General features: G+C 44.4%; 1 protein-coding gene across 2 annotated transcripts in view; it reads right to left on the bottom strand.

Moving 5' to 3' along the window:
• Positions 1 to 1,854: 1,854 nt before the first annotated feature.
• Positions 1,855 to 15,178, bottom strand: part of med23 (mediator complex subunit 23) — a 32,051-nt gene continuing 18,727 nt past the window's right edge. For both annotated transcript variants that reach the window (XM_084148809.1, XM_084148810.1), the window contains exons 23-29: positions 14,935 to 15,171; positions 14,505 to 14,670; positions 14,095 to 14,167; positions 13,550 to 13,764; positions 5,882 to 6,002; positions 5,107 to 5,238; positions 1,855 to 2,542 (exon numbers count right to left, since the gene is read on the bottom strand). In XM_084148809.1, the coding sequence (XP_084004935.1) occupies positions 2,363 to 2,542; positions 5,107 to 5,238; positions 5,882 to 6,002; positions 13,550 to 13,764; positions 14,095 to 14,167; positions 14,505 to 14,670; positions 14,935 to 15,171 (1,124 nt within the window). In that variant the 3' untranslated portion in view covers positions 1,855 to 2,362. The remainder of the gene's footprint in view (positions 2,543 to 5,106; positions 5,239 to 5,881; positions 6,003 to 13,549; positions 13,765 to 14,094; positions 14,168 to 14,504; positions 14,671 to 14,934; positions 15,172 to 15,178) is intronic.

The raw sequence follows: 15,178 nt of genomic DNA, 5'->3' as shown, positions 1-15,178 counted from the left end.
TTTTAAACCCCTCCACATCTCAGATGACTAATACCCCAGGAACGTAACCATCTCAGTGTTCATTTGTACCGACACGCGCCGCTGCCACCTCCCCTTCATTGAAATTACCTTTTACATTGCACTGTCAATTACATAGCACAGTCCCTTTTATATTGATTGAAGCATGGGAAGTCAAAAGTCATGTGAACGATCTGGAAGGGAATCTGGGAGAATAGATACTGTAAGGGTTAGCTCAGGACTGTATCAATGAGGGTAGTTGGCCTCTGTACTCTAATTACAAAATGGGTTGAAAGGAGAGGCCGATGCTGGCTGGTCCTGGAGGGCCTGGGGTGATGAACACTAGATAAAACATTCGTGCCTTCACTGTCCTCCAGGGCCCAGCTTACTCTGCTGCTTTTTACTGAGCTTCAGCATCAGCAACTACTTGATTAATTTCAAGCATTATTACTGAGTCAATTCCCCACATTTCCTAGATCTATATCAGATGCAGGCACTGCTGCCCCAATGTTTGGAGCTGAGCAGCAGCCCGACTGAAATATAATCACCTTCTTTGGCCCCTATCTTCCAGTCTGAAAAGTCCATATGGTCTAGGCTAATGTAATTCTCTAGTGAAATTTTTTTATAGATGGAGAGAAAAAATTCTAAATGTATATGCTCAGGTAAATTTGTACCAACAATATTGCTAGATGTATGATAGCAAATACACTGCCCCTGTTTTTCATCAAGCACATTTCTGAATTAGCGTGTCATTGCATGCATACTGCACCAGAATTACAATTACTGTACATTACAGAGTGCTGGAGTTGACAGCTTTCTGAAACCTCTTCCTACAGATTATGCAAATCACATCTATAAGAATCCCAGGGCATGGAAATGAATGACTAAGGTTAAATAAATTGATTATTCTCCTTATCCCCTCCCCTGTACCATCTTATTTCCTATTCCAATGTGACATTAGTGTCCTTGGAAGGTGAAAGGCTTCTTTAGGAGAGACTAGCGCAAGAATCTGAATCAACACTCATTCGAAAAAAGTTTCCAATCACATTCTGTATCTCACAGCAGAAATACCACTCATTATTTACATTTGTCATACACTCTAATCCAGAGCAATTTACAGGAACAATTAGGGCTAAGTGCCTTGCTCAAGGGCACGTCGGCAGCTTTCTCACCTAGTCGGCTCGGGGATTCGAACCAGCGACCTTTCAGATATTGGCCCAACGCGCTTAACCGCTAGGCTACCTGCCGCCCACTCATAGGCTGCGTTTACACAGGCAGGCCAATTCAGATCTTTTTTTCACTAATTAGTCTTTTGACCAATCAGTTCAGCTCTGAAAAAGAATTTAATTTTTGTAATTTTTTTGTTTAACCTTTATTTAACCAGGTAAGCCAGTTGAGAACAAGTTCTCATTTTCAACTGCGACCTGGCCAAGATAAAGCAAAGCAGTGCGATAAGAAACAACAACACAGAGTTACATATGGGGTAAAACAAAACATAAAGTCAAAAATACAACAGAAAATATATATACAGTGTGTGCAAATGTAGCAAGCTATGGACGTAAGGCAATAAATAGGCCATAGTGCAAAATAATTACAATTTAGTATTAACACTGGAATGATAGATGTGCAAGAGATGATGTGCAAGTAGAGATAGTGTTCTAAGCACCGTACGCCTCTCCAGTCTAGTTTGTGTTAAAGAGAGTTTGAGTTGTTGACCCTGTTCTGAACTTAGTGTTTGTGCATCTGGCCATAACAACATCCAGACATCTGGCAGAGGTCCTGAGCTGACAGAATACAGGTCATCTCTACAGAGCAGAGTGCAGAATAACAGGGGATCAGACAAGACAACAATCCAACTCAGAATCCTAAGACGTTTTATTTCTTCTTTACTTCATGTGAAAAATACAACATAAATCACCTCTCATGATTAAGTAGGGAGTCACAAAGCACTGGACCATCTCATGTTATTACAAAGGGAGAGCAATAACAGAATGAGCCGCCATCAACCGTAGTCTTTTATATATACACTCTAGCAGACCAATGATTGCAGAGAAAACACTTGTCTTTTTCCAATACACTCAACAATAAAAAGCACTATAAAGCTAAAGGTTATAAAAAGGTAATGTCTGTTGTGTAACAGTTCACGTCTGTTTTCTTCTATACTGCGTTTGGACTGACTGGCTGTTTAAAGCTTTGGAACACACCACAGCACTGGGGTGTTGCATGGTCAGTCTCAAGAGACCAGACTCTCAGGGTCATCTTGTCTGTCTGCAACCCTGACCTACACATTTGTGGAGTGTGTCCATCTCAATCCTCCAGCTGGTGACAGTGGGACCATGGCCATGGGGCTGACAGACTGTGTTTTTTACTGGGCCACAGACAGGGGGAGGTTGGAGGGACCGGGGTTGCTCTGTGGGGCGGGTGAGGACACAGAGGAGGAGGGCTGGGGAACGCTGGCAGCTGCAGGCTCCATCTTGCTAGTGTGGGTGATGAAACGCAGACGGAGCTTCATGGCCGGACGCAGGGTCAGGATGATCTTCTCCACCTGGGAATACACACACACACACACACACACACTCGACATTAAACACAACACTATGAGAGACAAGGGATAAACTGGGAGGACAATTCAACTAATCTCTTCTGTACTACTACTGAGGAGACGCCAACTTCAGCCTTAGACCCTGAATTGAAGTGGGACGTGCAGCAAGTGACATCAAAGTAAAATACGTGGGAATGTTTGGAGGACAAACAAATTAGAATTTCAAATTCATGGTGTGTTGATATAGTTAGAGGAGGAGGGAAGAGGAGAGGCTGAATACCAATGCAGGACATGACAGAAAACCAAGTGAGCAAACATTTTGAGGTCAAGGAAAGGCATAGAGTACACAGTATTCAGGGTTAAAAGCAACACAAAATCCCACAACTGAAACTTAAGTCGATCACAGATGGATTGTCTGGGGCCAAATTAACCTCCTCTTTCATGTAAGAAAGTCATGACCAACATGCTGTTGGGGAAAGACGATCATTTTGTACATGTATTAAACTGCGAGTTTGACCAATTCCAGTCGCCTTGCTTAGGGGGTCCGGGGTTCTTTTATGTAGAAGGACTGAGAAGCTCAGTTCTGGTGACTTTTTAAACTACATTCTACTCCAAAAATTTATGAAAATAAAATGCTGCTGACACCATCTAAAATATAATTTCCACCTCCAGAAATGGGCCCAGTAACATATTGGTAGTATTTCAGTAAAAAGTATTTGAACATATTGGACCATTCATATAGCCTATGCATGGACTATATTATCAGATGTGCTATTAGCAATACGCATTATCACCTGTAACACAACTGATGAAGCATAGTGGCTATAAAATGTACAGTGCCTTCAGAAAGTATTCACACCCCTTGAATTTTTGTTGTGGTACAGCCTGAATTTACTGGCCTACACACAATACCCCATAATGTCCAAGCGGAATTATGTTTTTAGAAATGTTTACAAATTAATAAAAAATGAAAAGCTGAAATGTCTTGAGTCAATAAGTATTCCACCCCTTTGTTATGGCAAGCCTAAATAAGTTCAGGAGGAAAAATGTGCTTAACAAGTTGCATAATAAGTTGTATGGACTCGTGTGCAATAATAGTGTTTAACATGATTTTTGAATGACTACCTCTGTACCCCACACATACAATTATCTGTAAGGCCCCTCAGTCGAGCAGTGAATTTCAAACACAAATTCAACCACAAAGAACAGGGAGGTTTTCCAATGCCTCGCAAAGAAGAGCATCTATTGGTAAAGAAAAAATATATATTCCTGTTTGTAAAAATGCACTAAAGTGAAACTGCTAAAAATGTGGCAAAGAATTTAACTGTATATCCTGAATACAAAGCGTTGTTTGGGGCAAATCCAATGCAACACATCACTGAGTACCACTCTTCATATTTTCAAGTGTGGTGGCTGCATCATGTTGTCATCGGCAAGGACCAGGGAGTTTTTTTTAGGATAAAAATAAACGGAATAGAGCTAAGCACAGGCAAAATCCTAGTGGAAAACTTGGTTCAGTCTGCTTTCCAACAGACACTGGGAGACAAATTCACCTTTCAGCAGGACAATAACCTAAATCACAAGGTCAAATATACACTGGAGTTGAATACCAAGACGACAGTGAATGTTCCTGAGTGGCCTAGTTATAGTTTTGACTTAGAAATCGGCTTGAAAATCTATAGCAAGACTTGAAAATGGCTGTCTAGCAATGATCAACAACCAACATGACAGAGCTTGAAGAATTTAAAAAAGAATGTGCAAACATTTCAAAAACATGTTTTCACTTTGTCATCAATTGAATCCATTTTGAATTCAGGCTGTAACAACAAAATGTGGAATAAGTCAAGGGGTAGGAATACTTTCTGAAAGGCACTTGAAGAATGGGGTTTGGTCATCTGCATTTACCCCATAGGACACAACATCCTGATTGTTATTATTATTAATAATAAATGAATATTTTATTATAAATACATAAATCATTATTTACTCGAAAAAGTAAACAATTTTACGTTTCTATTACAAAGTATGTCATTTTAAGACGACATTGCCCATTTAAGAGCTCTGTTGCACAGCTGCGCCTAAACCATGCTCGAAACTCTGGTTGTAAAACTGCATTTTTAAACAATGCCACCCGCGCAATTTAAGGAGTAGATAAATAAACGTGGTAGCAATGGAAAACTGAGGGCCCACCCTTTTTTAACAAAGGCCAAAACTGCTTTCAAAATATATATTGTCAAAACTGCTTTCAAAAGTGTTTTCCCATGATTGCATTCCAAATTGTTGTGCATTGACTGCTTTCCCTCCTATGGCCCTCGCAACTTGAATGCGCCTCGAGAGGAATACTTATCTCACATAGAACACACAACAAGCCGACTAGGTAAATAAAGTGAACTATTCTACTATGGGGTTGTCGGATTTTGTTTTAATAACAACATTACATGCCATAAATAGGAGCAGTGGAAAGTTCCATCCTGAGTGATAAAGTATACGCTTTGAATTACTTTGCCCGTCCCCGTCCCCGTCCCCGTCACAGTAATGGAGAACTTTAACCCAAGTATTTCTCTAACCTGGTCTTTGACGCTGTCCCCGGTGAACATGTACTTGATGTGGTAGAGGAAGTCACAGATGGGGTCCATGTAGGACAGGTGTTGACTGTGCTGGTCCACAGCCTGTAGCATCTCATAGAATGCCACTCCAATCTGCAGTTCACAACACACACATAAATGCGTAGATCGTTAAAAAAGGCACAGACAAATCAGTCACTGATTGAATGGCGATGGTGGGTCACACATCTGATTAACACAAAGCCAGAGTGAAAAACAGAATGAATGGCTATTTCTAAGAATGACTATTTTTGTCCGAGCGCCTTCCAGGGGGTGGCAGGCTGGTCAACAGCAGTACTGCAGATTCATTAGAGCTGTCCATGGGAAGCCACAGCACAACCCAGCACAGAGCCACTGCCTCTTGGGAGAGGAGACCAAGGACCTTAACCCTCCCGCTCCTCTCCACAAACAACAGGATTTCTCAGTGAGCCACCTAATTCCCCTTTAATCTACCCAGCTATTGTCCATTTTCTGGGGGTTAGATCTGTGGCAATGGGGCGCCAGCACTGGGGCTTAACCTCAGGGCCACACGTACATGTCACACATACGAACGTTCACACACACACACATGCACGCACACACACACCATCAGCTCTATTCTCTGTAATGGTCAAGGGAGTGTGAAAGGGAATTTAATTTACAGGCCTTTTGTGTGGGATTGTATGGTATAATAGGGTTGTATTAGGGTTGTACTGGGAGATGGAGGAGGGGGGTATATATTGACAGGAGTAGTCAGTACCTCCAGCATGCAGCGGGTCCTCTCCTGTTGGAAGCGCTGGAGGAAGGGCCCCACCAGGTGGTACACGTAGAGGAGCTGGAACTCTGTCTTCACTATGGGCTTCAGCACCTCAGACAGGAACCTGGGGAGGGACAGGAGAGAATATGTTACACTTCTCGTAAAGAGAGATCGAGACTGAAGAGGAGAGAATGGACTGCTCTCTTTCAAAGACATGCTGGGATGGAGGAGAAAAGGACTGAAGAAGAAAGTAGTGGAAGGCTTTGTAAAGCCAAGCACCTGATGTTCAAAGCGACTAAGGCTCGAACTGTGAGAGCTGTATGCAAATGGAAGAAGACAGTGGAGGCACTGAATTTAAATGATAATTGACAGGGTTTTCTGAACAGAGACAGTGGAATATAAACCACAGGTACAGCAGAACCAAAGCCTCAGTGTGGTCGTAGATGACAAGATAGATCCCAGGTGTCTGTGTGTGTGCAGAGTTTTTCCAGAGCGAGCTGTGTGTGATCTGTGTTCCAGAAGCGTCAGTGTGAGGCGTACACACTTGGCTGCCCACGCCACTGGGGGTGCGTCTCGTCACCGGGCTCTGTTGTCAGGATGCCGCGGCGCCTGCTGAGATCTCCCACGTGTCACGGCCCACAGTGATGATGACAGCCCGGGGATAGCAGCAGCCTGCCTGTCACTGTCACTATAACGCGGTAGAGTGGAAGCGCTAACACAAACACTGGCTGAGAGGAGTCACCAAGGTAATGACTGCCTGGCAAGGAGAGGTCATCGTATATCTTGCCCACTCAGATTCTGATTGGCTTGGCACGTCCTAGAGAATGGCTTTTGAATATAAATTGCTTTTGTAGTATTTCTGGTTGCTTTTCAAATTCAAAAGTAAACAATATTGGGCCTCCCGAGTGGCGCAGCGGTCTAAGGCATCACTACAGACCCGGGTTTGATCACAGGCTGTGTTACAGCCGGACGTGACCGGGAGACCCATGAGGCAGTGCACAATTGTCCCAGCATGGGACAAGACTAACTACCAACTGGATATCACGAAATTGGGGAGAAAAAGAGGCAAAAAATATATACAGCTGTGGAAAAAATTAAGAGACCACTGCAAATGTTTCTTAAATCAGCATCTCTACATGTATGACAGCCATTCCATTCCAGTGTCTGTTGAATTCCAACACAGGCACACCTCATTCTACTGACTTAGGTACTGATTAGGTGATCACATGAACCAAATCTTATTTAACGAGGAAAAGTATAAAAACCACTGCTGTGGTCATCACTATCCTCTTGCAATAGGACCAGCTGGATGGCAAAAACAGTGCTAATAGTACCTCAAAAGTAATATTAATCAAAAAAGAACTATTGACCATGCCAAAAGAGTTGAAAAGGAAAGTTTTGAGTGAGGAAAAGAAGGTTTCAATTCTGGCTTTACTAGCAGAGGGATACAGTGAGCGGCAGGTTGCTTCCATCCTTAAAATTTCAAAAGACAGCGGTTCATAAGAACAAGGTCAAACAGTAGACATTGGGGACAACAAAGCTACAGACCGGCAGAGGGCGAAAAACGACTCTACTGACCGGGATGACCGCCAACTCATTCGAATGTCACTCAACAACTGTAGGATGACATCAAGTGACCTACAAAAAGAATGGCAAACGGCAGCTGGGGTGAAGTGCACGGCGAGGACGGTTCGAAACAGGCTCCTAGGGGCAGGGCTGAAGTCGTGCAAAGCTAGAAAAAAGCCCTTTATCAATGAGAAGCAAAGAAGAGCCAGGCTGAGGTTTGCAAAAGACCATAAGGATTGGACCGTAGAGGACTGGAGTAAGGTCATCTTCTCTGATGAGTCCAATTATCAGCTTTGCCCAACACCTGGTCGTCTAATGGTTAGACGGAGACCTGGAGAGGCCTACAAGCCACAGTGTCTCGCACCCACTGTGAAATTTGGAGGATCGGTGATGATCTGGGGGTGCTTCAGCAAGGCTGGAATCGGGCAGATTTGTCTTTGTGAAGGACGCATTAATCAAGCCACGTACAAGGTTGTCCTGGAAGAAAACTTGCTTCCTTTTGCTCTGACATTGTTCCCCAACTCTGAGGATTGGTTTTTCCAGCAGGACAATGCACCATGCCACACAGCCAGGTCAATCAAGGTGTGGATGGAGGACCACCAGATCAAGACCCTGTCATGGCCAGCCCAATCTCCAGACCTGAACCCCATTGAAAACTTCTGGAATGTGATCAAGAGGAAGATGGATGGTCACAAGCCATCAAACAAAGCCGAGCTGCTTGAATTTTTGCGCCAGGAGTGGCATAAAGTCACCCAACATCAATGTGAAAGACTGGTGGAGAGCATGCCAAGACGCATGAAAGCTGTGATTGAAAATCAGGGTTATTCCACCAAATATTGATTTCTGAACTCTTCCTAAGTTAAAACATTAGTATTGTGTTGTTTAAAAATGAACATGAACTTATTTTCTTTGCATTATTCGAGGTCTGACAACACTGCATCTTTTTTGTTATTTTGACCAGTTGTCATTTTCTGCAAATAAATTCTCTAAATGACAATATTTTTATTTGGAATTTGGGAGAAATGTTGTCAGTAGTTTATAGAATAAAACAAAAATGTTATTTTTACCCAAACACATACCTATAAATAGTAAAACCAGAGAAACTGATAATTTTGCAGTGGTCTCTTAAGTTTTTCCGCAGCTGTATATATATATATTTTTTTAAAGAAATGTTTACAATATTTCATAATCTGTGAAATCTGAGATACTATTCAGGTAGAACATGCATATAAATGTTATTGGACCAATGAAAATGTAGGCATATATGCACCAATTCCTGAAATTAGAATCCCCATGCTCATTCCAATTTAAGGGCACATTACTCATCTTAAACAGTAGCATCACATAATGTCAGAGAGCTGTAGCCAGCCCAGTAGATAGTGACTGTACTTCTCTGAGTCTCATCATAAGGCCTTTCCATCTGCTTCATGGTAATGTAATCCCAGCAGGCCAGGGCTCTGCTGTCATTTTACATGACAGTCTGGCGGAAGCACAGGAGCACTTTGGGCTTGAAGTCCAGCGAGGCCTGAACACACAGTGTTATAGGGGGAGATATTCCCAGGCTAGCTGAGAAGGCCTGCTAAGCTAAGCCTGAGCTGGGAGGCAGCAGGACTATCCCTCTGTGATTGAACACAGGGTAGGAGTGGAGCAGACAGTCTTAACTAACCCCCATCTGATATAAGTCAGACGTGAGCAGCTTGGGCTGGTAGGGGCCTGAGCTGAGGGAGGGGGCAAGATGGTGGGGATGGAGGGAGAAGGGGTAAGGAGTGAGAGAGAGGAGGCTAGAGGGGCTATTTCCCAATTATTTCTCCTTCCTCCCAATGTGTGCACTTGTTCACTTCCCTTCAGTCATTTGAAAGTAAATGGCCTTTTATCAATTAGATTTGCTCACCTCCTACATCCTCTCTCCTCCATCCCCTCCTTTTGAAAAAGGTCAGTTAATCGAGAAGAGTCGGAGAGGAGAGTGAACGTGGATGGAAATGCGCTTGCTTGAATTGAGATGGTCCTTCTCCACTAGCGCATCATTAGGAAAATGACATTTACAGGGCTGGATCCCAAAATAAATGTGTAAAGTGATCAAAACAAATTAAGTTACAGTTGAAGTCGGAAGTTTACATACACCTTAGCCAAAGACATTTAAACTCAGTTTTTCACAATTCCTGACATTTAATCCTAGTAACAATTCCCTGTCTTAGGTCAGTTTATTTTAAGAATGTGAAATGTCAGAATAATAGTAGAGAGAATGCTTTATTTCAGCTTTTATTTCTTTCATCACATTCCCAGTGGGTCAGAAGTTTACATAAACTCAATTAGTATTTGGTAGCATTGCCTTTAAATTGTTTAACTTGGGTCAAACGTTTCGGGTAGCCTTCCACAAGCTTCCCACAATAAGTTGGGTGAATTTTGGCCCATTCCTCATGACAGAGCTGGTGTAACTGAGTCCGGTTTGTAGGCCTCCTTGCTCGCACACGCTTTTTCTATAGCATTGAGGTCAGGGCTTTGTGATGGCCACTCCAATACCTTGACTTTGTTGTCCTTAAGCCATTTTGCCACAACTTTGGAAGTATGCTTGGGGTCATTGTCCATTTGGAAGACCCATTTGCAACCAAGCTTTAACTTCCTGACTGATGTCTTGAGATGTTTCTTCAATATATCCACATAATTTTCCTTCCTCATGATGCCATCTATTTTGTGAAGTGCACCAGTCCCTCCTGCAGCAAAGCACCCCCACAGCATGATGCTGCCACCCCCCTGCTTCACGGTTGGGATGGTGTTCTTCGGCTTGCAAGCATCCCACTTTTTCCTCCAAACATAACAATGGTCATTATGGCCAAACAGTTCTATTTTTGTTTCATCAGACCAGAGGAAATATCTCCAAAAAGTACGATCTTTGACCCCATGTGCAGTTGCAAACCGTAGTCTGGCTTTTTTATGGCGGTTTTGGAGCAGTGGCTTCTTCCTTGCTGAGCGGCCTTTCAGGTTATGTCGATATAGGACTCGTTTTACTGTGGATATACAGTGGGGAGAACAAGTATTTGATACACTGCCGATTTTGCAGGTTTTCCTACTTACAAAGCATGTAGAGGTCTGTTATTTTTTATCATAGGTACACTTCAACTGTGAGAGACGGAATCGAAAACAAAAATCCAGAAAATCACATTGTATGATTTTTAAGTAATTAATTTGCATTTTATTGCATGACATAAGTATTTGATCAACTACCAACCAGTAAGAATTCCGGCTCTCACAGACCTGTTAGTTTTTCTTTAAGAAGCCCTCCTGTTCTCCATTCATTACCTGTATTAACTGCACCTGTTTGAACTCGTTACCTGTATAAAAGACACTTGTCCACACACTCAATCAAACAGACTCCAACCTCTCCACAATGGCCAAGACCAGAGAGCTGTGTAAGGACATCAGGGATAAAATTGTAGACCTGCACAAGGCTGGGATGGGCTACAGGACAATAGGCAAGCAGCTTGGCGAGAAGGCAACAACTGTTGGCGCAATTATTAGAAAATGGAAGAAGTTCAAGATGACGGTCAATCATCCTTGGTCTGGGGCTCCATGCAAGATCTCACCTCGTGGGGCATCAATGATCATGAGGAAGGTGAGGGATCAGCCCAGAACTACACGACAGGACCTGGTCAATGACCTGAAGAGAGCCGTCATGGATTAAAATCCTGCAGCACACGCAAGGTCCCCCTGCTCAAGCCAGCGCATTTCCAGGCCCATCTGAAGTTTTCCAATGACCATCTGGATGATCCAGAGGAGGAATGGGAGAAGGTCATGTGGTCTGATGAGACACAAATAGAATAGAAGGATGAGTACAACCCCAAGAACACCATCCCAACCGTGAAGCATGGAGGTGGAAACATCATTCTTTGTGGATGCTTTTCTGCAAAGGGGACAGGACGACTGCACCGTATTGAGGGGAGGATGGATGGGGCGATGTATCGCGAGATCTTGGCCAAGAACCTCCTTCCCTCAGTAAGAGCATTGAAGATGGGTCGTGGCTGGGTCTTCCAGCATGACAACGACCCTGAAACACAAAGCCAGGGCAACTAAGGAGTGGCTCTGTAAGAAGCATCTCAAGGTCCTGGAGTGGCCTAGCCAGTCTCCAGACCTGAACCCAATAGAAAATCTTTGGAGGGAGCTGAAAGTCCGTATTGCCCAGCGACAGCCCCGAAACCTGAAGGATCTGGAGAAGGTCTGCATGGAGGAGTGGGCCAAAATCCCTGCTGCAGTGTGTGCAAACCTGGTCAAGACCTACAGGAAACGTATGATCGCTGTAATTGCAAACAAAGGTTTCTGTACCAAATATTAAGTTCTGCTTTTCTGATGTATCAAATACTTATGTCATGCAATAAAATGCAAATTAATTACTTAAAAATCATACAATGTGATTTTCTGGATTTTTGTTTTAGATTCCGTCTCTCACAGTTGAAGTGTACCTATGATAAAAATTACAGACCTCTACATGCTTTGTAAGTAGGAAAACCTGCAAAATTGGCAGTGTATAAAATACTTGTTCTCCCCACTGTAGATACTATTGTACCTGTTTCTTCCAGCATCTTCACAAGGTCCTTTGCTGCTGTTCTGGGATTGATTTGCACTTTTCGCACCAAAGTACGCATCTCCTTCCTGAGCGGTATGATGGCTGCGTGGTCCCATGGTGTTTATACTTGCGTACTATTGTTTGTACAGATGAACGTGGTACCTTCAGGCATTTGGAAATTGCTCCCAAGGATGAACCAGACTTGTGGAGGTCTACAATGTTTTTTCTGATGGCTTTTGATTTTCCCATGATGTCAAGCAAAGAGGCACTGAGTCTGAAGGTAGGCCTTGAAATACATCCACAGGTACACCTCCAATTGACTAAAATGATGTCAATTAGCCTATCAGAAGCTTCTAAAGCCACAACATTATTTTCTGGAATTTTCCAAGCTGTTTAAAAGGCACAGTCAACTTAGTGTATGTAAACTTCTGACCCACTGGAATTGTGATAGTGAATTATAAGTGAAATAAACTGTCTGTAAACAATTGATGGAAAAATGACTTTTATCATGCACAAAGTAGATGTCCTAACCGACTTGCCAAAACTATAGTTTGTTAACAAGAAATTTGTGGAGTGGTTGAAAAATAAGTGTATGTAAACTTCCGACTTCAACTGTAGATGTTCAAGATATTTTGATAAACCAATAAGTAGCATATTGTTTTTAAACGTGGGCATGTTTTTCTCCTCTGACAAAACAATAGCTGATTCAAAGGGGGTGTGGCAGATTTCAAAACTCTTCCGTGGTAGGATACACAAGTATCCTCGATGAAAGATGGCTATCGAAGAGGGGAGGACACTCTTCCGTTTGCCTACCAAGCAATTGACACACTCCTCAACCACTTATCGGTTTCCTGGTCACGGAGGATAGAGGACAGAGGACAGAGGAAGGAGGATGGTCTTTTGCCCAAACGAGAAAACCCCATTGACTGATATAAGAAATATGGTGGAAACTGCCACTACCCCATGTCTCCACCAATCCAATGCTTTTAGATTTGTGGGAAGTAGTGAATGAGTGTAGACTTCAGAAGAAAGGAGGTATTATTGGGACGTACCCCATGACTGGAGGGCCTTACTTGGTGAGGAGAGTTAGGAGCAGAGCTACTGGTGGACCAGGACTAGAGGGCTGGAGAACAGCTAATCAGGGGGCAGCTGGTGGACCAGGACTAGAGGGCTGGAGAACAGCTAATCAGGGGGCAGCTGGTGGACCAGGACTAGAGGGCTGGAGAACAGCTAATCAGGGGGCAGCTGGTGGACCAGGACTAGAGGGCTGGAGAACAGCTAATCAGGGGGCAGCTGGTGGACCAGGACTAGAGGGCTGGAGAACAGCTAATCAGGGGGCAGCTGGTGGACCAGGACTAGAGGGCTGGAGAACAGCTAATCAGGGGGCAGCTGGTGGACCAGGACTAGAGGGCTGGAGAACAGCTAATCAGGGGGCAGCTGGTGGACCAGGACTAGAGGGCTGGAGAACAGCTAATCAGGGGGCAGCTGGTGGACCAGGAATAGAGGGCTGGAGAACAGCTAATCAGGGGGCTACTGTTGGGTCTTACTTGGGAATAAGGGAGAGCTGTCCGATGCTGGAGTGGTGCCACACGGCGTGGGCCAGGGCCAGCACGTAGCTGCAGTACATCTCGGAGTAGGACTGGTGGCAGGCGGTGAAGTCCAGCAGCGCGAAGGGGTACCCCACCCACTCAGTCTCTGTGGTGAGGCACGGACTGCCCAGCACACTCACAATACGGTCCTGCAGGACCACCCAGTAAGGCTCCTAGAGAGACGAAAGAGACACGCAGACACAGACAGACACGCATACCGTTTAGCTCACGTTTCAGACCTTAGAGAGGCTTCCAGACAGTTCTCTGGAGTCTGGAGGACAGCTGAAGGATGTAGATGTTTATTTGGGTAAAGCTGTCACTACTGTCTGGCTGCACAGAATTACACTGTGAGCAGTAAGACCAACAATTTATGGACTTTGTTTTTCATGGATAGTGGAAACTTTGCTGTGGGCCGTAGACTACAGATTCCTGGCGCAATATGTTGCTGATATGTAACAAAGCCTTTGTGCTAGTGTGTGTGTGTGAACAGAGCTGAGTCTTACAGGCAAGGCAGTGATCACCAGGCCGATAGCGTTCATCCAGGCTGTGATGTTCTCCCGAGGCACCAGCGGTTGGCTGTGAGGGAGGTCACATGACATGACATGACATCAAGAGGCCAATCAATCACAACACCATACAGATACAGACGCTGTCATCTAGAGGGGCACACAGGTCTAACTGAGCTCTGCAGAAAGCTAACACACTGCAGTGATTCAGCACCACTTTAAGATTACTCATCCTCCATTCCTCACACAATAACATCTGCATAATGAGGGAACATTTACACACGCATCAAGAGAGCAGTGCAATCAACATTCAAGACTGTGGTTGTTTATATAGCCTAGAGACCGTTCAATCTCCCCTCTAATTGGCTGCTTACTGGCCCCTGTTTGATCTATGACCCCATTCTGACCTCTTGAGGACGACGCTGAGCAGGGCGTTGCCCACCTCCTTGCCGGGCACTGCTAGGGCCATCAGCTCTACACAGGTGACGTGGAGAGCATGGGCGGCCGGGTTGGGGAACTCGTTGAATCTCCAGTCACAGTTAGGGAACGGCCCGGGGGACTTGCCAGCCATCGGTGAGACAGCAGGTCAAGGATGATACTGAAGATACTCATCATTGGGAGAGCACTCCATCTACACAACAGTGTGTGAATACACCATAGACTGTTATTCTAGGAAATAATTTCTAGCAATCTAGCACATCAACTATTCCCTCACAGATGTTATAAGACTACTTTTCATCAGTCTGAACATCCCAACAGGACAGAGACATAGAAAACTGTCTGATAATGATTTGGACAGGTCAAATGTGCTCCGGCATAAACAACAAGAAAGGATATTGTCGACGAGGCGTCCGATGAGCTTGCAGTAGTAGGTGTCATCGGGGATCCAGATGTTGTCTTCACGGGGGTTCATGCCACACTTGATGTAGGTCTCACTCAGGCACCAGCCTGGCGCCCGGTTGTCCTTCAGAGAGCTCATGATGGCGTGCACCAGCTTCCTCTTCAGGTTGGTGCGTTCACGCAGGTGACGCTCGTAGTAGTGGAGCGTGTTGTACAGGTAGGTCACCGGACGGTCTGGAGA

This window comes from Coregonus lavaretus, assembly GCF_964263955.1.
Source record: "Coregonus lavaretus genome assembly, chromosome: 31".
Taxonomy (NCBI): domain Eukaryota; kingdom Metazoa; phylum Chordata; class Actinopteri; order Salmoniformes; family Salmonidae; genus Coregonus; species Coregonus lavaretus.
Note: the sequence above shows the minus strand (reverse complement) of the source record. Positions and strands in the feature narration are given on the sequence as shown.